This window comes from Vidua macroura, chromosome 1, assembly GCF_024509145.1.
Source record: "Vidua macroura isolate BioBank_ID:100142 chromosome 1, ASM2450914v1, whole genome shotgun sequence".
NCBI lineage: Eukaryota > Metazoa > Chordata > Aves > Passeriformes > Viduidae > Vidua > Vidua macroura.
Window position 1 is genome coordinate 32,093,705 of NC_071571.1, and position 19,098 is coordinate 32,112,802.

The 19,098-nt window shown below is 39.7% G+C and overlaps 1 protein-coding gene across 2 annotated transcripts in view; it reads right to left on the minus strand.

Annotated features, from left to right (window-relative positions):
- The window catches only part of IGF2BP3 (insulin like growth factor 2 mRNA binding protein 3), a 113,043-nt gene that overhangs the window by 23,756 nt on the left and 70,189 nt on the right, over window positions 1-19,098 (minus strand). For both annotated transcript variants that reach the window (XM_053984870.1, XM_053984878.1), the window contains 6 exons: window positions 19,019-19,082; window positions 10,596-10,880; window positions 8,294-8,428; window positions 7,603-7,725; window positions 5,045-5,180; window positions 3,095-3,226 (listed from right to left, as the gene is read on the minus strand). In XM_053984870.1, the coding sequence (XP_053840845.1) occupies window positions 3,095-3,226; window positions 5,045-5,180; window positions 7,603-7,725; window positions 8,294-8,428; window positions 10,596-10,880; window positions 19,019-19,082 (875 nt within the window). The remainder of the gene's footprint in view (window positions 1-3,094; window positions 3,227-5,044; window positions 5,181-7,602; window positions 7,726-8,293; window positions 8,429-10,595; window positions 10,881-19,018; window positions 19,083-19,098) is intronic.

Consider the following 19,098-nt stretch of genomic DNA (forward strand, 5'->3'; position numbering starts at 1 on the left):
ATATGGAAACCCTGCTGCAAATGCCCAGACTCACCCACCTAATTCTTCTGACCCAAGGGAGAGCCCCAGGCAAGCCCATCCCCACAATAAGGTGAAGAAAAGATCCATACAAAGATATTACAACAAGAACTTCAAACCCACCCACAGACACAGCAGAGGGGTGTCCCAAGGCTCACTGTATGGCTTGCAAGCCCAGCCTTCAGACACTTGGATGCCAAGAGGCCCCTTGTGATGGGGTAGCTGAAACTGCTGAGAAGCACAAGTTTGCTCAGTCAAACAGGAGACAGGGAAGAGCCAGTCCTGTGCAGCCCTGAGCAGAATGCAAAATTTGCAACACACAAAAATAAGCAGGACATCAGCAGGATACACTTCTTTACACCCTGATGCCAGAAGTGTTTTCAGAAAGGATTTCCACTTGCCTGAAAGGGATATCCTCAATATCCACTAATCCCTGCTCCCAAGCATATAAAAGGATGTGCACTGAAAACAAGGTAAAGGGACTTGGGTTGCTTTTGTCAAAATAAGGAACTTGTAGCAAATAGATCATAGGTAAATGGACATAAAGTCTCCCTGGGAGTTCTTAGTTAATTTTTCTTCTAAAACATTCTTTCTCCAAAGCCTCTTTTAGATACACAGATTTCATTTTAGTTTTTAAATCTCTCATTAGTTCTCCTCGATCTCCCCCTCTGGTTACCTTTAGCCTTTCAAATTGGATCATTTTCTCCTTCAAAATACAGCCAGACTTTTTTTCTCTTTCTACCTGTGAATGCCCCAATAACCTATTTAATCAGTGTCTGAAAAACTGTTCCGCTAGGGGAAAAAATTAGAGGACAGTAAAGCTCAAATGTTACAGAAAATTAATTCGTACACAAGCAAGACTTAAAAGTCTCTAAAATGGAAACTAATGCAACCATTAAAGGAATAGACTCATACTTTTTCTTGTTTTCTCTCCTCAGAGAGCAACAAGCACTCCAAGTAATTTGAGGGGCTGACTCACCTGAAGCCCACAGAACCACCTGCTCTTTTCCAAATACCAACACATCTAAGTACAAACAGGTGAGATAATTCCCCTTGTTCATACATTTGCTTTAGAAGCCCTGAATATCTGCCTCAGGGGCCGTATTGCTATCACCCCCAACCTCCACAAAATCTGTGAGTTTATCCCTTCTTTCTTCATGTTAGCTTGTCACACATCTAGACTGCATGGAATGAGAGCCATTTCAGAGGACTGAGCACAAACAGAAGCAAGAGAGTTCAGACAGTGGTCCTTCCAGCTGCACAGTTTCTACACAATGACATTTGTTCCTTGATGCTTTTTTCCAGATGTTGCCATTATCTTATTTCCAGAAACCTGGATACTGCCAGAGATCTTGGCAGACCAAAAAAGGTGCATTTGAGGGGTAAAGGTGCACTAGCAACAGAGGAACAGACAGGAGTAACCACCAAATTCAGCACTGTTTAGGTGCATATTTAAAGCAAAAGGAACCACAACAGGGGGGGAAAAGTGGAAAAGAAATTAAAATAAACCAAGTGATGAACAGAACTGTGGGTTTACAGTATGAATCTCAAGAATAGCAAAATAGTCTGCAAATCTGGAGTAAAAAGACAGGAAAAGCCACACTTTTAATTACCAATAAAGAGAGTTTTATATTTTTAACAAACCACATCTAGTATCTCTTAAGAAAAAAAGTTGAGGCAATTCGTTACCACAGATGGCATTTTCTATAATACAGTGAAGCAGAAACCTGTATTGTTTAGTTTAGTCTGCCAATCTAATTGAAGTGCAGAAGGACTGTGAGGGAGAGAATTTGTTTATCATAAATGGAGGCTCTGCTATTGACAGTAAAATAACTGAGTATAAACACATTTCTATTGTAGCTTTCATTGAAGCACATTTTTCTGATAAAGCCACTATTATACTCAATATAGTTCATAATACATTCATAACACCAAAGTTGTTCGTTCTTACAAACAATGCTACAAGAGAGGAATTTTTCCTGCTCCTTGCAGTGACTCTCTCTTGGCTTCTTCCTCTGGGAAAAATATTTAGACCACAAATACCCATTAGTACAACACAGCTTGAGTTATTTGATGAAGTTTAGTGTGTTGTGCTGCATTTTCACTTTTCTAGCTCATGAAGAGTCGCAGACTCAGCTCTCTAGATGTCACTGTTGGGCAAAGAAGGGGACAAAAGTCGAACCCAGAAGAGTTTGTAAAGCTCTGTCATCTGCTCCTTAAGAGATTTGTTATAATTGTTTAAAAAAATTCACCTTGCATTGAGTTGCTAACAACCACCAGCACCAGAAACAGGAAAGAGATGAAACAATCACCTTCTCCTTGTAAAGAGGTTGTCTTTTCTTGAAGGCAAAACAATATCTCAGTTCCAGACAGACTCTGGAGCTTTCTGGTGCAATGAATCACCTTCTGCTCCATAGCAAAAAACCTCATTTATGGTTACTAATCAGCACAGAATTTGAGTAAGTTTCTATTAAACTTTTTCATATATTTTTTAGAGAGCAAAGTGGCAAGTAAGTCACAGCTTTCTGGAGATTAATCCATGCAATTTACATCCTATATATTTAGCAGTGTTGCATTTCAACAGGGCATTTATAAAACTGCTACATTCAAACAAACAATTTAGCCACATATAGATCCACACTTCATGACAAGAGATCATTTCTTTTCCTTCCGTATCACAAGGAATAAAATTGCAGACTAGCATTATTAATTGCCAATTCCAGCAATTTTGAAATGCTATTTTATGTGAGAGTTCTTTCTGCAATAATTCAAATTCCATATAAAATAAAATCTAGCACTTTTCTAGGCAGCACTATTTTTCAGTTTCACTGAGCATTTCACTAGAAAAGCAATTAATGCCTGCTCCCAACTGCAGCCACATGAAATACTTTTCAGTGTGCAAGCAGGAAGACAGACAACATTTAGGAAAATGACAGAACACATCTAGAAAAACACCTTTCCCAAATTTTCTGGGAAAAAAGGCAAAAAATGCAGCATTCTTTTTAGTTTTGAACAGCAGCATTGCAGAGATTAGTATCACCATCCACTACCCATCCAAAATCAGAGCTTCCCTTACCCCAAATGGTGGATATGAAGCAGCAGCAGCAGCGGAGGCAACACTCACTGCAGGAGGTGGTATTCCTGAAGAAGAAGGTGGGAACAGACCCAAGGCATTCAGATTTAATCCAGGAATTAAATGTGCTTGAAGCTGCAATGGCAGAAGTGTCAAGATTTAGAGTCCTGGTTATTAACTTTAATAAAATCCTAGTTGGCATATGCTAATAACCTTTTGGGATGTTATTTTAAAAAATAATTACTCTCCACTACCCAAAGGACCCTCCTTCAAACCTGTTTCCTAGATACATGTACAGACCAATAACATTAAAAACACATAGTAGGAAAAGCAGATGGAGATCACTTCCTACAACTTAATCATCATAACACATTTCAAATTTTACAGCAAGATATTCAGATAATAGTACTATTTACTTTCAGAGTGAATAAATTTATCAGAAAAACAGTAATTTCGTCCTTATACTAAAAAGACAGCCCTGTAGAAACAGACAGATCATGCACAAAGCCCTGCTTGTCTTACACTGGGGGAACAGATATGTGATACTATCACCCCATCCTCCCTCCATTGCAAAAGATGAAGTGAGATACCTCCAGCAATTGCTGGGAAAGGATCAGCTATAAAGTTGCATGTCCCTTCCTTGACCACACCTGAGAAAAGCGACATCATCACATGGTAGGAAGCATTTGTTGTCTGATACAAAACTTGTCAGAACCCTTTTCCAGATTATTACTCAAAAACATTAATATGCTTTAGAAAGATTTCAGCTAGAGAGACAGACACTATCTTAGGCCATTAAGATAAGTCAATCACAAGACACCAAAAACCTCAAAGCTTCACCACCTCAGAAACTACCTTATAATCACTACAAACTAAACTTGAAATCTATACAGTAACAGAGTTAATTTTTTAACTTTCCATACCTTTGTCAAATAGCAATGCAGTCTCTAACTCACCCCATGTTCCTGGTTGTTATATGAAACAAAAATGCACCACTATTGAATACTTTGTTTCTCATGTGTAGCTCATACACTGCAATTTGCTTTGTGTGGGGGAGGCAGGGGGGAAAAGTGGGGAGAATATTCACTTGGTAGGACAAGCATGAATAACAGACATTTCTAGAAAGTCAGGACTATTGTAAACTGAAAAAATATTTCCATTCTAACTCTAGACCATAAGATTTGGATACACATGCACATACAATGCTTTTCCTAACTATCAAAAATCTCAATCATTTCTCAATATGCATTAGTAATACTTTGGCAAACTAATGAGTTATGTTGTTTTCGTTGTATAATCACCAAACATCTTCAAATAGCTAAATGTCTTTATCATCTATATCAAGAAAAAAAACTTCATAAGTCCTTCTTAAATTAAATAATTAAAAACAGGAGGGATCTGTCTTCCACACATTATTGTGCTATTTATGTGATGAGACTGAATCACTTCTTTAAAAAACATGCAAGCCAGAGCACATAAGCCACAACAGCACAAACACACCCTGCTTCAGGTTTTTGCAACAAGAAAAAAGTTAAATGCTCATTAATTTCCTCAATCTAAATAAAGTTCTCAGTTTTTCCACTCAAAAATAAACCAGAAGAAGACTCCATTAAAATAACACACAAATAAATAACAAAAATGCTTGCCCACACTCCCACAAATAAATGAGGCAACAGAGAGGCTGCAACAGAAAATTCTGATGTGATATTAGGAAAAAAAAATCATCATGAGAGCAGTGAGACAGGGCACAGGCTGCCCAGAGACACTAAGGGTTTTCTATCCATGAAAATGTTAAGGAGAATACAAGTCCCTACACAACCTGGTTTAACTTTGAAGTGTGGGCTACATTGAGCAAACCCACTGCTAGGCCAGGCAACCTCCAGGGGTCCCTCACACCCAAAATCCTTCCGTGGTTTTAGTCCCAGAAAGAGCCCACGCCCGAAAAAAACTCACATTCATAGCAGCAATATCATTTTCATAGGACTCCCTGATTTTCTTCATGATTTCTTCCTCAGCCTTGGCACAAGTTTCAATACTGCCTTTAACTGTAATGGTCCTTTCTGGATTATAGAGTGTCAAGTCTTGCAATCTGCAAATGACAAAGAAGCACAGTTAATTAGCAAACAAAGAAGATAATCCAGATTTATCATTTGAGTGCGACAACATCCAAGCATGTTGAGTTTGCCCACCAAAGACTGTAGTATCAATTCATAAGAGGGCTCAAACACAGTTCTCAGACAATCTGGGGAAACTCTGTCCTCATGGGGAACACAACAAAACCCTCACAGCGAGGTTTGGCCTGGGATGGCTGGGACATACTTAGGTGCTGACAAAATAAAGCCACCACACTCTGGAGGAACACAGGGAGCTGCTTCAGGGCAGTGCAGCAATGCCCCATTTCACACTCCACACCAGCACAACCAAAAGGGAGAGGGGCTTCAGACACTCATTTTAGATATCCCAGAAACACACAGCAAGAAACTTTCTTTCCTTGAGAGCTATAGTGTATTCCTTAAGGAAACTGGAGAAAAGCCCAGCCTCAGTGAAACTGCAGGGGATCCTCCAAACCCTCAAAATGGGGAAAAGAAAAGCTGTGAGCAAATCAACATTTGCTGCTGAACACTAGTAACTCCTTGGGGAAAATGAAAGGGTGACAGCATTAAACCAGTGCTCTATTTGGCAACAAATGCTAACCTGCTGTGATAACATGGGTTAAACACTCTGGGAAGCCATGGCATAGCCACGTACTGGGAAGAGGTAAAGAGGTGAAGACAAAGTCCAGAGCACGATGCAGGAGTGAGGAAGCCCGTGGCAGGAAGGAGAGAGGAAGCAGCATCCGAGGCCTTGCCTTCCTGCACGGCAGGCAGCGTGGCAACCTGCACAGCTCAGCCAAGCAGTGGCAGGCACAGAACACATCCACTCAGCAGTCCTTAACTCTCCAGTGCATGAGCACTGAAGTACTGCCTCAGGAAGGAAAGCGTTGGGAAACATCCCAAAGAGAGGAAACACTTTCCCAAACCAGCTGCCTTAGTTTAAATTTATGGACAAGCTTACCAAAAAGCCTGAATGAAGAGATCATGAGAAAGACTAATTAGAAATAGCAAAATCAATGGGCATATATGCTCTCATTTTTGTATTGATTACACCAGATGACTTCAGGGGGTTATTTTAAGCATAGTACGACAATAGAATCTTGAAACCAAGATTTTAATGCAAATAAACCTTTAACTCACTAAATTAAAAAATACTCTGTAGCTGTTTACAGACAATGTGTTATTTGTGTCATCATCAATAAAGACAAGTGGATTTCATGGAAAGAAGACCATTTTTTCATGTACTCTGGATACATTTTTTCCTCTTTTAACATTAATAGTCTGTGTATTGTTTGCAGACAAAATGTTTATGCAAACACATTCAAGAGAGCATGCTGGCCTTACAAAATCTATTCTTGAAACACACTTACTTAGGTGCTTTTTCTCTATTTGTTTCTCTTCCTCAGACTAATTACATGAACACTTACACACCTTTAAGGAAGGCCTCAGGTGCTTTCATCCAAATGTTTTCCTCTTTTTGAAGAGCTACATGGACTCCCAGCTTCCTTGTCCTCATTTGAGCTATTTCCTGCACTACTTTTTTTGTCTCCTGCATGTATTCACACCTCTTCATACATCTTCATGTGTCTTCCAAACCTTTTCCCTTTCCTACAGCCTGTAAGCCTAATTCTCACCCTTCCTGGCTAAAGCCAAATCCAGGATGCCTTCAAATGCTTGGAAGTCCATGCCAGAGCATTCATTATTCAGAACAGGAGGTTCTCTGAAGATATTACTCCAGGGTAAAACTACTATTTACTGCCAAGCTTCTACAGAGATGTTAATCTAATCAGTGATTTACAGATTTCCAGTAAAGGTGAAAACTCCTGTTTAATCTCAGCTAAATTTGAATAGGTCTCGGTTACCCTCACAGACTCAGACCAAAAGCTATTACTTTGCAGCAGACTAGCCAATGTATGATAATTTGGCTGCTAGTGGCCAAGAGAGACAGACCTGCTACTAAAGATAAAGATACCATTTTCAGTATTCATTTGCTCTATTTCTTTCCTTCTAGTCCAAAAATTTGATATATATTGGAAACTAAAACATCACTAATTTCACTCTTTTTCACACATAGCTCAGAACTGATCCAGACTTATAGTTTCAAACACTCATCATTACATATGGTATAATATGTTAAAAACAACTGACACTTAAAATATAGTATAACACAGGCTCCACGTAGCCTATGTTATTTTTAGGCTTGCTCTTGACTGAGTTTACCATGAAGACTCATTGTTTACATAAAATTTAACTGAGCTTAAGTAACAGTTTAAGCCATATGATGGAAAGGCCTCTGAAGGGCTGTTATCTCAGCCTTCAACACACAGAATATTTTTGTAAGAACTCTACCTGAATGTCCCACAGCAGCATTGCTGCCATTTGACATCTCACTGAAAGATTAAGCCACCAAAAACTTACGGCGATATCGTGATTTTAGTATCTGTGTCCTGTTCAATTTTCTTCAGGTTTCTTCCTTCTTTGCCAATAAGTCGCCCGACAAAGTTGTTGTGTGCCAGTATCTTCAAGGGAATTTCTTCTGTACTGTAATACAAGTTTTACCTAGTGAGACTCTTGCAGACCAGAGTACAAGCTTTTATGCATGTTACAGATGAATTTAATTTTCATAGAAATATCCACAATTCCCATTCGTATGTTTTCACTGGGTGCAGAATAAGTCCAGGTGCAATGGGCTTTTCAGCACTATCACCTATGGCTTAATTGCAATGCACCTTCAACTGAATAAAGCTCAGACTGAAGTAACCAGAGCTGTTGGGAGGGAAGAAATATATCTTAAAGCTTTTAGTGAGGGCTCACAACTTGTTATGCTCACTCGGACTAAAAGCTGTCTGTTGCTCAAGAAACTTCCGTATTTGGTCCAGTTCACCTCAAAATCAAAGTCAGGCAACAACTGAAATCATAGAAGCATTCTGGGGGCTAATTAAGCAAGTAGACTGTCCTGAAAGGTAAAATATCTCAGTTCCTTTACCTACTTAGATACAGATAATAGCAAATATTCACTTGTTAATAGCTTTAAAGACGACATCTTTAAATGGAGCTAGTGAGAACTCAGAATTTTTAACGCTTCCACAATGAAATGCTTTTTACTCACAATTTAGTATCTTGAGCTTCCTTTTGCATGATCTCCATAATAATTTTACAAGCTGTTGAGCAGCCTTCAGGAGTTGAGTGGATGGTAATTGGTTTCTCAGCAGCACCTGCATTCTCTTTACGATGAATATCAATTCTTGAAAGAAAGAAAAACACTAACTGTAACCACATACTCTAAGGTAAGCCTTGTGTATTTCCAACTGTCATAAAACTAACTTATTTTGAGCTAACAGTGACTATATATTAGTAGTTTAATTTTGAAAAGCTTTCAACTACTTAAGCATACCCTAAATACAAATTTGTGTGTTATGAAGAGCCTCTCCTATCCTGATTTTACCAGCTAAACCCCACCTTTGTGAACACCGGGATCTCCTTTTCTTGGTAAACTCCCATCAAGATATTCAGGGGAGTTGTTAGACAGACAAGGTGGTAAACCCCTGAAGACAACATCTCATCAAGTTTTCCCAGTGCTCCATCTCCAGCCCCACTGCTGCACTTAGAATGACTGTGCAGCTGCAGGACAGTCAGGCTTTGTCCCATCTTAGTTTAAATACATCAGCAGCAGTTTCCCAGCATTCCTCTGGTAGTACTTTGCATCCATCCACAAGATTAGTTTCTTATACTTTTCCAGCCTGATTTTGTCCCTATATTACCTTTACTCTAGTCTAACCTCTACCACCCTGAAACTACTAGCCTTGTTCAGGTTTATGTAGCTCTAGGAATTTCACGAAAATGAATTATGACCTGCATAAAGACAAGGCCTTGGCTATTACTTTTCCCTGCCAATAACTGCAGCTCACATATTCTTTCCACCTCTGCTTTTTGTTTTTATCCCTCTTCCACATATAACAGCTGTTTTCTAACTGAAACAACCGTGCAGTTTTTCAAGGAGCCCCTTTATTTTTGCTGTTCTTTCAAGTATTGAAAACTCATTTTGTTTCACGATGAAGCATTTTCCAAGAAACCCATCTTGGCAATCCTTGGTGGAACTGAAAGTAGATGAAATTTCCTTTTTTTAACCCCCAAACCCATGAAAGCATCATTCTCAAAGTCATATATCTGTAAAGTTAGCAGCCTGCAATTATTTCTGCTCTACCCACCCTTCTTCTGGATAGAAAAGCTTTCCTTATGCCAATCTTCTAGGATTTTTATGGTCTAAGAATTAGATGTTTTATATATCACCTGAAAAATTGGTTAGCCGTAGAAAAATTACAACCAAGTCTTGTCAAGAGCCCACAAATCTCTTAAACCTGTGTTGTTAAACATGCTAAATAGTCTCCTGGGTTGCATTGTGCTAATGAGAGTTTGGAAGGAGCATCACGATAATCCTGGGTTTGGGGAGGGGGGTAAGCCTGTTTGTTGGGGGTTGGGGTGTAATTAAAGAGGAGTCCCTTATCCTCATTAACTACTCTCAAAATGGAGGCTCCCACCCACCCTCACTCCCCTCACACACAGCTCATATTCCCGGATCCTGCCCGCTGCAACTGCAGAGCTGCGGGCTCCTACAGTGGGCTGCTGAAAGCAGCATTTTAATTCTCTGCTTTTAGAGGTATCCTGGAAAAATTCTTGGAATAAGAACCCCACCTCCCTTTGCATCTGTGCTGAGCTCTTCCTTGTGGGTAGGATTTAACATGCACTGGAAACAATCTCTTCCAGCATCTCTAGACCCCAGTGCTCTGAGCTCCTTAGGTCACTTAGCAGCTTGCTTTTTGCCTCCCGTGCATTTCCTTAATCTGTGTTTTGGTGTGGTCTGCAACTTGACAGCAACAAATGTATTTTCCAGAAACAGAGGGGGGTAAGGTATAAGAAGTAGTGAGGGGAGATAAAAAGGTTCTTTGTTTAGGGCTTTTCCTCCCCCTCATCTTGAATTGACAACATTTACAAATCCTAAGAATGCCCTAATCAAGCGAAAACTAGAATAAACACTTGAAGTACACCTGGGACACTTGGGTACATCACCATACTGACTGTATGTCCCCCAGAACAACATATAACAGCTCTTTCAGTTTCACTTTTTGTGCTAGAACCATATCAGTACATCTGTAAGCAAAACTCTCCAACGGAGTACCATCCTGCTAGCACTCCTCTTTTACAGAGGAATAAAAAAGTCAGTTAGTATTTGAACACGTATCAAGGACAGAATCCAGTCCTTAAATGAATATTGCAAAATATTTCCTGTTCTCTGTTATCTTAATTTGCTGTCTGACCATGCAGATTAGTAATGAAGTTTTACAAATTCCTCTTTACACAAGCAACGATGACACAACATTAAAGCTATTAATCAGTTTTGTAAAATAACTTACTTGGACTGTGTCTGCTTGGTAATGTTTCTGATTGTTGCTCCTTCTTTCCCGATAATGGCTCCTACAAACTGTGTGGGAACCAGCATCCGTAGAGGAACATCCGACTGTGGTTTCTGCCGTGTGGTTGCGCCGGGTGACCCTTGCCTGGGAGGACCCCTCTGGCCAAATCCACGTCTTCCCTGGGGATGTTGTTGTGGAGGTTGCTGGGCTGCCATCTCATCAGGGATGTATGCAACTTTCAAGGAATAGTTTTCAAGCTGAAACCCGTTCAGTTTTTCTATTGCTCTGTTTATTTGGAAAGGGGAGGAGAGAGGAGATTAAAAAAAAGCCCCATGAGCACACACAGGGCCTTATGAAATGATAAGTTATTCAGACAAAGACTTCTGTCCTTTCTAAAGGAAAGGAAAACTAAAAACACATTCCAAGATGAAAAGTTACATTTTAAATTCTTCAGCCAAAATTTTGATTACACAAAGTCACTGTATTAAGAACTACAAGTTAGCTCTTGCTTGTTCTGGGCTTCTATGCACTTTAAAGGTTTTGCTGGTCCAACCCTATCAGCAAAACCTCACAGGAGACAGAGCTTATACACTCAAAAGCATTCTTTTGCCTGATTTAATTTAAATCAATTTCCCAAATAGAATTAAAGCTGCACCAGAGGGAAAACTTTTTAGCTGCTATCACAGCACCTTCATTAGGGTTTTTGCCAGCACAGCTATTTGGCTGGAGCTTTCACAATAACTGATATAGCTGTGACAGGAATGGGAAAAAAAAAAACATTTCTATGAAAGAAGAAAGCACCTTCACCTCAGCAGGAAAGGAAGCACTCAAAGCCAGTAAATGGCATCTGAAATGCCCCTTAGACTGCAACAGCACCTTGCAATTTACTAATTAGTCACATTGTAGGTAGGTTTAAAAGCTAACAAGGAAACTAAAGCCCCATGTCTATGTTAAATTCTCCATAAAAGTAAAGTGTTAGAAGGCATTTAAAATGTTGTTTCTACTTCTCTTGTTCTTTTAGTAAAGCATCCCAGAGGGGTACTGCCCAAATGTACCCAACCCCCTCTCACCGTGGTCCCTCATGCTGAAAACCTCCTGGTCACTCAGCATTCCCTCTGCTCTGTCCCTCTTCCTAATCAAGGACAAATCTGCAGGTGCTCTTGTGCTCCTCTTCACAGGAGGAATACAACTCAACTCAAAAATGGCATATTTACAGAAGGTAGAATACCTTCCACTCACAGAGTAGAATTAATAACACTAAATAGCTAGCAAACAGTAGGAATAACTAAGCTACATGCAACACATTGGTAAACCAGTGGTATAAAATAAACATATCTGCCTCAAAAAGGCATTTCAACTTCTGCTACAACAAGCATTACTATTCAGATTATCAGCAATATACTGACCACTGAAATATGCACTGATATGGGATAGTTTATAAATGCCAGACTTAATATTGGACCAAAGATTACTGACAGATTTTCTTTAAAAACAAAATTTAAATTAAGGGCAGTAGTGGGAGGGAGGGAGTCTCCATCTTTTATTAAAGAACTCACCAATATTTTCATTAAAAAGCTCCAACAACCATATGCTATGGAACCAGGTCTCTGAATTCAGAAACTTAACCCAGCCCCTCCATTCATGCACATTTGAAGGACTTTACAGCCAGTTTACCAAACATTAGCCTCAGCAACACTTTTTTGCCTCTGCTACAGAGATAAGGAACGATGATAGCCAATTGCCTACATTTTCAAGGGCAGCAAGTGGAAAATACTATTTGTCTCCTGGATGTTCTATTTGACAGTCTGGGTCACAAGCAGTTGTTGAAGCCCAGTTAAGAAGTGGTATTTGGATACCAAGGATAACAGGTCCCTCATCTCCCAGGAGTTAAGCCAGCATCCTCAAAATACTCCAGTCTGACAGTGAAGAGCTTATAAGAACACAAGTAATTTGTGTCTTTGGAACAATGTTTAATAAGGGCTGATAATAAATAAGGCCCAAGGCAATGTCAATGAACAAAGAAAGTGAAATATTGAATAACTGATCACTGTTCATTAAATACTTCCGTTAACCAAATGAGACACGGGTCCTTTGGGAATTGCCAGGAGTGTAATTACTCCCATAATAGAAGAATCCTTTAGAGCAAGTGGCAAATGAGCTGGATTAAAATTTGGTGAGGTTATTTCAGAGCTCATATTTTTAAACTTTTACTCCATGGAGTTTGAAGAGCATTTTATTACACAATAAAACATGTTTACAAAACAGGAAGAACATTGAGCAGACCAGTGAGTCTTGTGTTTCTATGGATTTGTCTCAATTTTTAATTTCTGCATAGATTTCCAATGTCTGAAAGGCATTTCACTGAACTCTCTCTCTCTCTCTCTGGACATCCTACTTGGAAAAGTGGTCTGAGACCTTTCCTTTTTATACACCCTGAACATGCTAATTTCTTGTTGGTTGCAAATATCCATGACCTCTATTTCTACGCTGAGTTTCACTGAAAACAACCAGAAAGCTGAATTGCTATCAGGAAGGGAAACAGCACTGCCAGAGCATCCAGTTGCACAAGCCCTGTTTCTTTTGGAATCAAACATCAAGATGTTGGAGAGATGAACACCAACAATTTTGCAAGTGTGCTGATAAGCTCCAGATTAACATCCATCCCAGCTCATTTCCCTCCACGCATTTATTTGACAAGTTCAGACATTGCTTCTTTCCCAAAATGCGTCAGCCTCCTCTGGCTTTAAAACATCTTTGACCGGAATTCCAGCATTAATAAAGAACCTGACAGTAAATCAATGCACCAGACTTCTCACTCTTCCTTAGAAGTGGTTGGGAAAGGAAAGACTAGGCTTGTTGTTTGCAACCAGGCTTCATAGCTATCATGGTTTCACACAACACACTTCACATGTCCTGGAAAGAAGGTTTTCTTCTTAATAACAATTTATAAATTGCTAAATGGTTCTGTATGTCTATAAGTACCTTAAATTCAAAGCAAACTGAGAAAAGTTCATTTGCCATTGTGGAAAATTAATTATGTCAACAGTGAACGATCTCTAGCCACCAAAGCCATATGATGACATGGAAAAATAACACACTAATTCACCCTGTAAGTCACTGAGTTCTCCATATTTTACAGCCTGACTTGTTTTATAGTTTGACTTGTTCAAATGATGGGAAGTCAGAAGAAGAATCAGTAATTAAATGCCAATCTCTCAAGCCTTTTGTGGAACTGATATTTCCTGGGTTTGTGGTCCCATATTCTACACTGATTTGGGTACGCATAGTGGAATGCCAAGATAACTGATTTGCAGTGGATGTAGCCCATACACAGTTCTAGTGCATTTTTACAGAGAGAAAAAAAACCCCCTAGCTTTGGAAAGGTCCCTTTGGCTGTTGATACTGGCCTTCACATTCCAATATTTGACAATTTTCACTAGGTTTTTAAAGTACTGTCATACACTTTTCTTCAGTTGTTCTGGACTAATTTTTACCAGTTTTGTGGCACAAAACATAGGGCTAGAATTAGTAAATGTGATGATTCAGTAGCGTTTCAGCACCATAACAAGCTCAATTTTAGAGGCATCTAGGCATTGCTTTGGGGGCTGGAGAGACAGATACAGAAGAAAATCCAGGAAGAGACAAGCGGTTAAGAGCTGTCTTCTAGAGGGATGCAAAATTCCTGTAGAACAGCATCTAGGACAGCACCTGCTATCTAGAGAGCCAGCCCTGCTCTCAGGGGAAGTCTGAGCCTCAGCTAAAAGCAAGTGACCAGTTCTTCACAGCACCAGGGACATCTGTTTCAGGCAAAGCTGAAAATTATAATTGTCATTGCTGCAGTCCACCAAACACAGGTTACATCAAGCTCCTTCTGTAAAGCACATACTCTCAGTGACTGACCACCTTGAGAACTCCAGAACACAGCAACACCACCTCTGTCCTCCCACAAAGACCTCTGCCTTCCCAAGTGCTGGGGGGTCTCCTTCCACAACCACACGTTAATAAAGGCCATGCAGACTACCTCTGTCAGGGAGCACTGCTGAAACAAGCCACAAACCATCTTTTACACAGAGGCTAAAAGCCTAAAGAGTCACTCAATGAGGACAAAGATGGAGAAAAATTCAGTTTCCTGCCCCATTAAGAGGTGCCCTCCTCCCTGAAGTCATCCTTTATAATTTATACTTAGTAGAAACAGAAAATGTTTCCATTTCACACACCAGCAAGAGCTGGTACACAGAAATCTCTTAGCATAGTTCTGAATTTTTTAATAAAATGAATTCATTAAGAGACTGCAGCAACTACTGCCTATGTACTGATAAGATGGATAACAGCCTGGCTTATGTTCATGTGACACCTGCTCAGAAGCAAGAGTTCCTACATAAAAATGAAACCTTTAACAAGTATTCTGTAAATTACTCTCCTGAGTTTTTCCCATCAAAATGACATCTCACCACTGTCCCCTCATGAGCTCCCAACAAGAGGATGCTCACCCAGCCTTCTTCTCCCTTTTGTGCTAGTGGAAGTTAAACACCCTAGATAAATTATTACAGTAAAAGCACCCAAGTCTCGTGCTGGAAATCATTCTTCCCCTGATAGCGTGATGACACTAAGCAATAGAAGGAGAACATATTTGACTCCCACATGCAGCTTTTACATATACCACTTTTCTTTTTTCATCCCTGAACAGATACAATTGCATATGAGAAGACATACATGGCAAATTTTCTTTAGCATAATATTTTTTTATATAAAATAAAAATATAGTTTTCACCAGTACTTCTGAAAACAAAACCAAAACGAAACCTAAACTTATAATACACCACTGAATTTTCAGTATTATCATTCCTATGGCAACATTAGCCCCGACCCACAATGGCATGTAAAAGTATTAGTTATGTGAATGAGGGTTCATTCATTCAAGGATACAAGTTGTGCACACACACACACAGAGATGTGTGCTTCATTGAAAGGGTAATAAAAATTTTTTTGCAAGTATTCTGATTAAGAGGTGATCATCAGTGGACTTTCAAAATCCTGGAAAGAGCTAAATCTTGTAGCATATACACTGGAATCCTACACCCTGGAATCTTTGGGGGAGGGAAAGAGAAGTTGGTATAACTTTTGAAGATAATTTAGGTGGCAGCATGTCACAAGGACACAGTCAGCATGTCCTGCTGGTTGCAGTCAGGGATTGATATCGGAAGAAGGGGGGTTGTCTTTTGGCAAGAATGCCCCAAGCCGCCTCAGCACCTGCATGCAGCTGGTTGGGTTGTTCAGGGTGAACCACAGGCTCCAGGCTCTATGCCTCACCCTCTCCTCTCTTCCAAATATTCCACAACCCACCACAGCATTCAGTCATTGCCTATGCCACAGCAGAGCACATGCTTTATAAAGCCCTCTCCCAGTTTCTGGGAAGGAGAGCAGCAGGGGCAGTTTGAGAGCTGGAAAAAGGCTCTCCTCCTCCCAAGTGCTTGCAGGAGAGGAGAGGAGGGTTGTGGTGTCAGACATGATAGTGCCAGCCTTCTCTTTGCTACCCACAGTGCTAGAGAGCAAAGGGCGGCTTTCCAAGGCCCACACATTGTTCTGCACATCCCTCCACAATGCTCCTGGGCTGCCAAAAAGTACCTGATCTGCCATGCTGGCTCCCTTGCTCTGGCCACATTGGCCAGAAGCAGAATCCTGCTTTTTCTGACAAGACAGGCTGTGCCTCTCCAGCTAGGAAAGAGGTATCACTACAACAGGTCGAAGACACAGACCTATGTCCCAGCTAGAAGTCAGGAACTGTGCACAGCTCAGATTTTGAGTGCTGTGTGCTCTAAGACTGCTTTCTCAAAACAACTGCAGGAATCTTCAGTGCTTTCATTTTCCAAGTTAATCTTGGATGCAGACCTGAACATGCCACAACTGTAGTACGAGCCTAGAGGAAAAAAACCTCTGCCACAACTACTTAAATTTGCAAGACAGAAGGCAGCTCAGTTTCCCAGCTGGGCGGAACCACAAGTTTTATTCAAAAGTACTGTCCTCCAAGCAATGCATACCACACTTGCTTAGAACTGCTTATCAAAAGTATCTCCAGATTGTGTTACTCACCACACACTGCCAGTACACACTCCAACAGTCATGGCAATGCCATAACAGATATGCAGCAGGGAAGTAGCCAACTCTGCATGTTCTGTCAGCCAACACTACTGTGAGGTTAGTGTGTGCATTGCAAAAAGTACAGCAGAGGTGCAGTTAGAACTAGGGACCCACTGTATGTGGCAGCATAGAAATCTTCATGTCATGGCGTTTGATCCAAAAGCTGTGGCAAAGAGCACCATTTACCCTAAAGAGCTGAATTCCAAACTACAAAGATTGTTACCAGCTGCTGACTCTTTGCAACCCTAAACATCTTTTGATAAAGTCAGTTCTTGTTACTGCATGTCCTTCATAGGATGCCCAGCACTGCCTTTATCAGCTATCAACACTTGCACACTCCCTCTCCACTGCCACAGTCGTTCCCCACAGCCAGTTCCAAGCAGCTAAGTCATGTCTGGGAAAACCATTTCACTGAAACAGCACTGCAGTCACTATGGAAAACCCACACACATGCAGGTCCTCTAGTGAGCCTTCATTCCAATTCTTCAGTTTTTTTTCCCTAAAAACACCTTGATGTAGCCATTTCTCCTAGGGATTTCTAAACAGTTGCAAGGTCACCTCCCAGACTCAGACAATCTCAGCTAATATTTTTTGAACATAATATGGACTCCTCTGCTTAGAAAACCTGTGTCACGTGAAAGCATTCACAGATGCACATCAATGCTCCTCCGCTTTCCCTACCCATTCCAAGGAACCAACCTACTATCATTCAACCTGTATCGCTTCAGCTCCCCTACAACATCCATGCTGCATGCCAATCTGCCCGCTTCAAACTCAAGAGGTTCTCAGTTAGTGTCACATGGTTTCTTATGAAAAAGAAAACATTATCTTAGACACTTCTTCACAGTCTTTGCTTATCCCAGCATTTCCTTGGGATTGACCTTAAATTTTGGCACAAAGTTGGGGAAGAAACTGTTGTTTGCATCTTCACAAGGGAGTGCACAAGTCCAGGAACGCACATCACAGATGACAGCTCAAAAAATATATCATGCTTCTTTCCATGGTATTTTTAGTACTTCCTTCTTATATTTTCAAAGGAGAAACTGGCACATGTAGTATTAATCTGTTACACTGCACCATTGTAAATTTCTTCAGCACTAGAAATACAGCCTTTCTTAATTACTAATCAACAGAATCAAAAGCAACAGAAGAACCTGAAGAACTTGTTAGAACAATTCAGGTTTTGAGAAAAGTTAAAGATTGAATTCAAGGAAAACATTGTTTCCTTCAGCTCCAGCATACACAGGAGATACCACTGACACAAGTTTCCCATCACATTTGTTTATAATACATTTACAAGTAACCGAATGCTTTGAAAGATTAAATACATGTGTTGCATTCAAGTTACGCACGGATGATAATTACTTAATTATATGTACAAATATTATTTCATTTGTAATTTTGAATTAATGCATACCATAAGCACACTCTGCATCTTAACTGCTGTTTTTAGTTTGCCACAAGATGGCAGAAATTTCAAAGTTAAAATAGAAAGATCATTGTAGGCTATTCCATGAGTTTGGTTTTGTTTGACCTGCTATGACTAGAAAGAGAGGAAGTAAGCTTATGTCACCAGGTTAAAACTTAAGAACCATACAAGTCTTTTTTTTGTGGTAGAGAAGCAAAATTAAATCTTTAGCATGTACATAATACAGATTTTAAAAGGAAAAGTATGCACAATGATTAAGTAAAATATTTTTAAATTTTAATATCTAGATTAAATGTTCTCAATTACTGAGGATATAAGCAAGCATAAAATATGTGGCCTAAATTTTAAAAATACCAAATAAATTATTTTAGGTATGCATATTACGCCTTTTTTGTGTTTGGAAGCAAATTAAATTGTCTAATGAAAAAGCCCTGTATTCTGGTTAGCAGCTACATTTTTTTTCCCCTGTTATTTTTGTTATGATTGTTTGTGAAGAAACAGACACAACACAATGAACACTGCAAGAGGGGATCACTAAAACGTGGCTAAAAAATATCATTAAACAGTAACTCCCATCCTCTCTCACTGGCAAATTAATTTTCTGCTCTCCCCAATATAGTAAATTTCTTCAATTTTTCAATTTTTTGAGATTATTAATTTACTTTTTATCAAAATGAAAGAAAAGTTGATTTAAAAGATTGTTAATTAAGGTGAATTACAGACTTTCTTAAAAGTCAAAGCTTAACTTACTGTTAAAATGGTGACGTGATCAGAAGCAAAGTCGCATATAAAGACACAACAACATGAACTCCAAAATGCAAGTTAGGTGACAGAAACTACTAAATAAGATACTTACTGTCTAGCCTGGTCCTTATTGCCATATGTTACATTTACAACTGCAGTCTCCGTGTCAGTGTTCACTAGAAAGGAAAATGC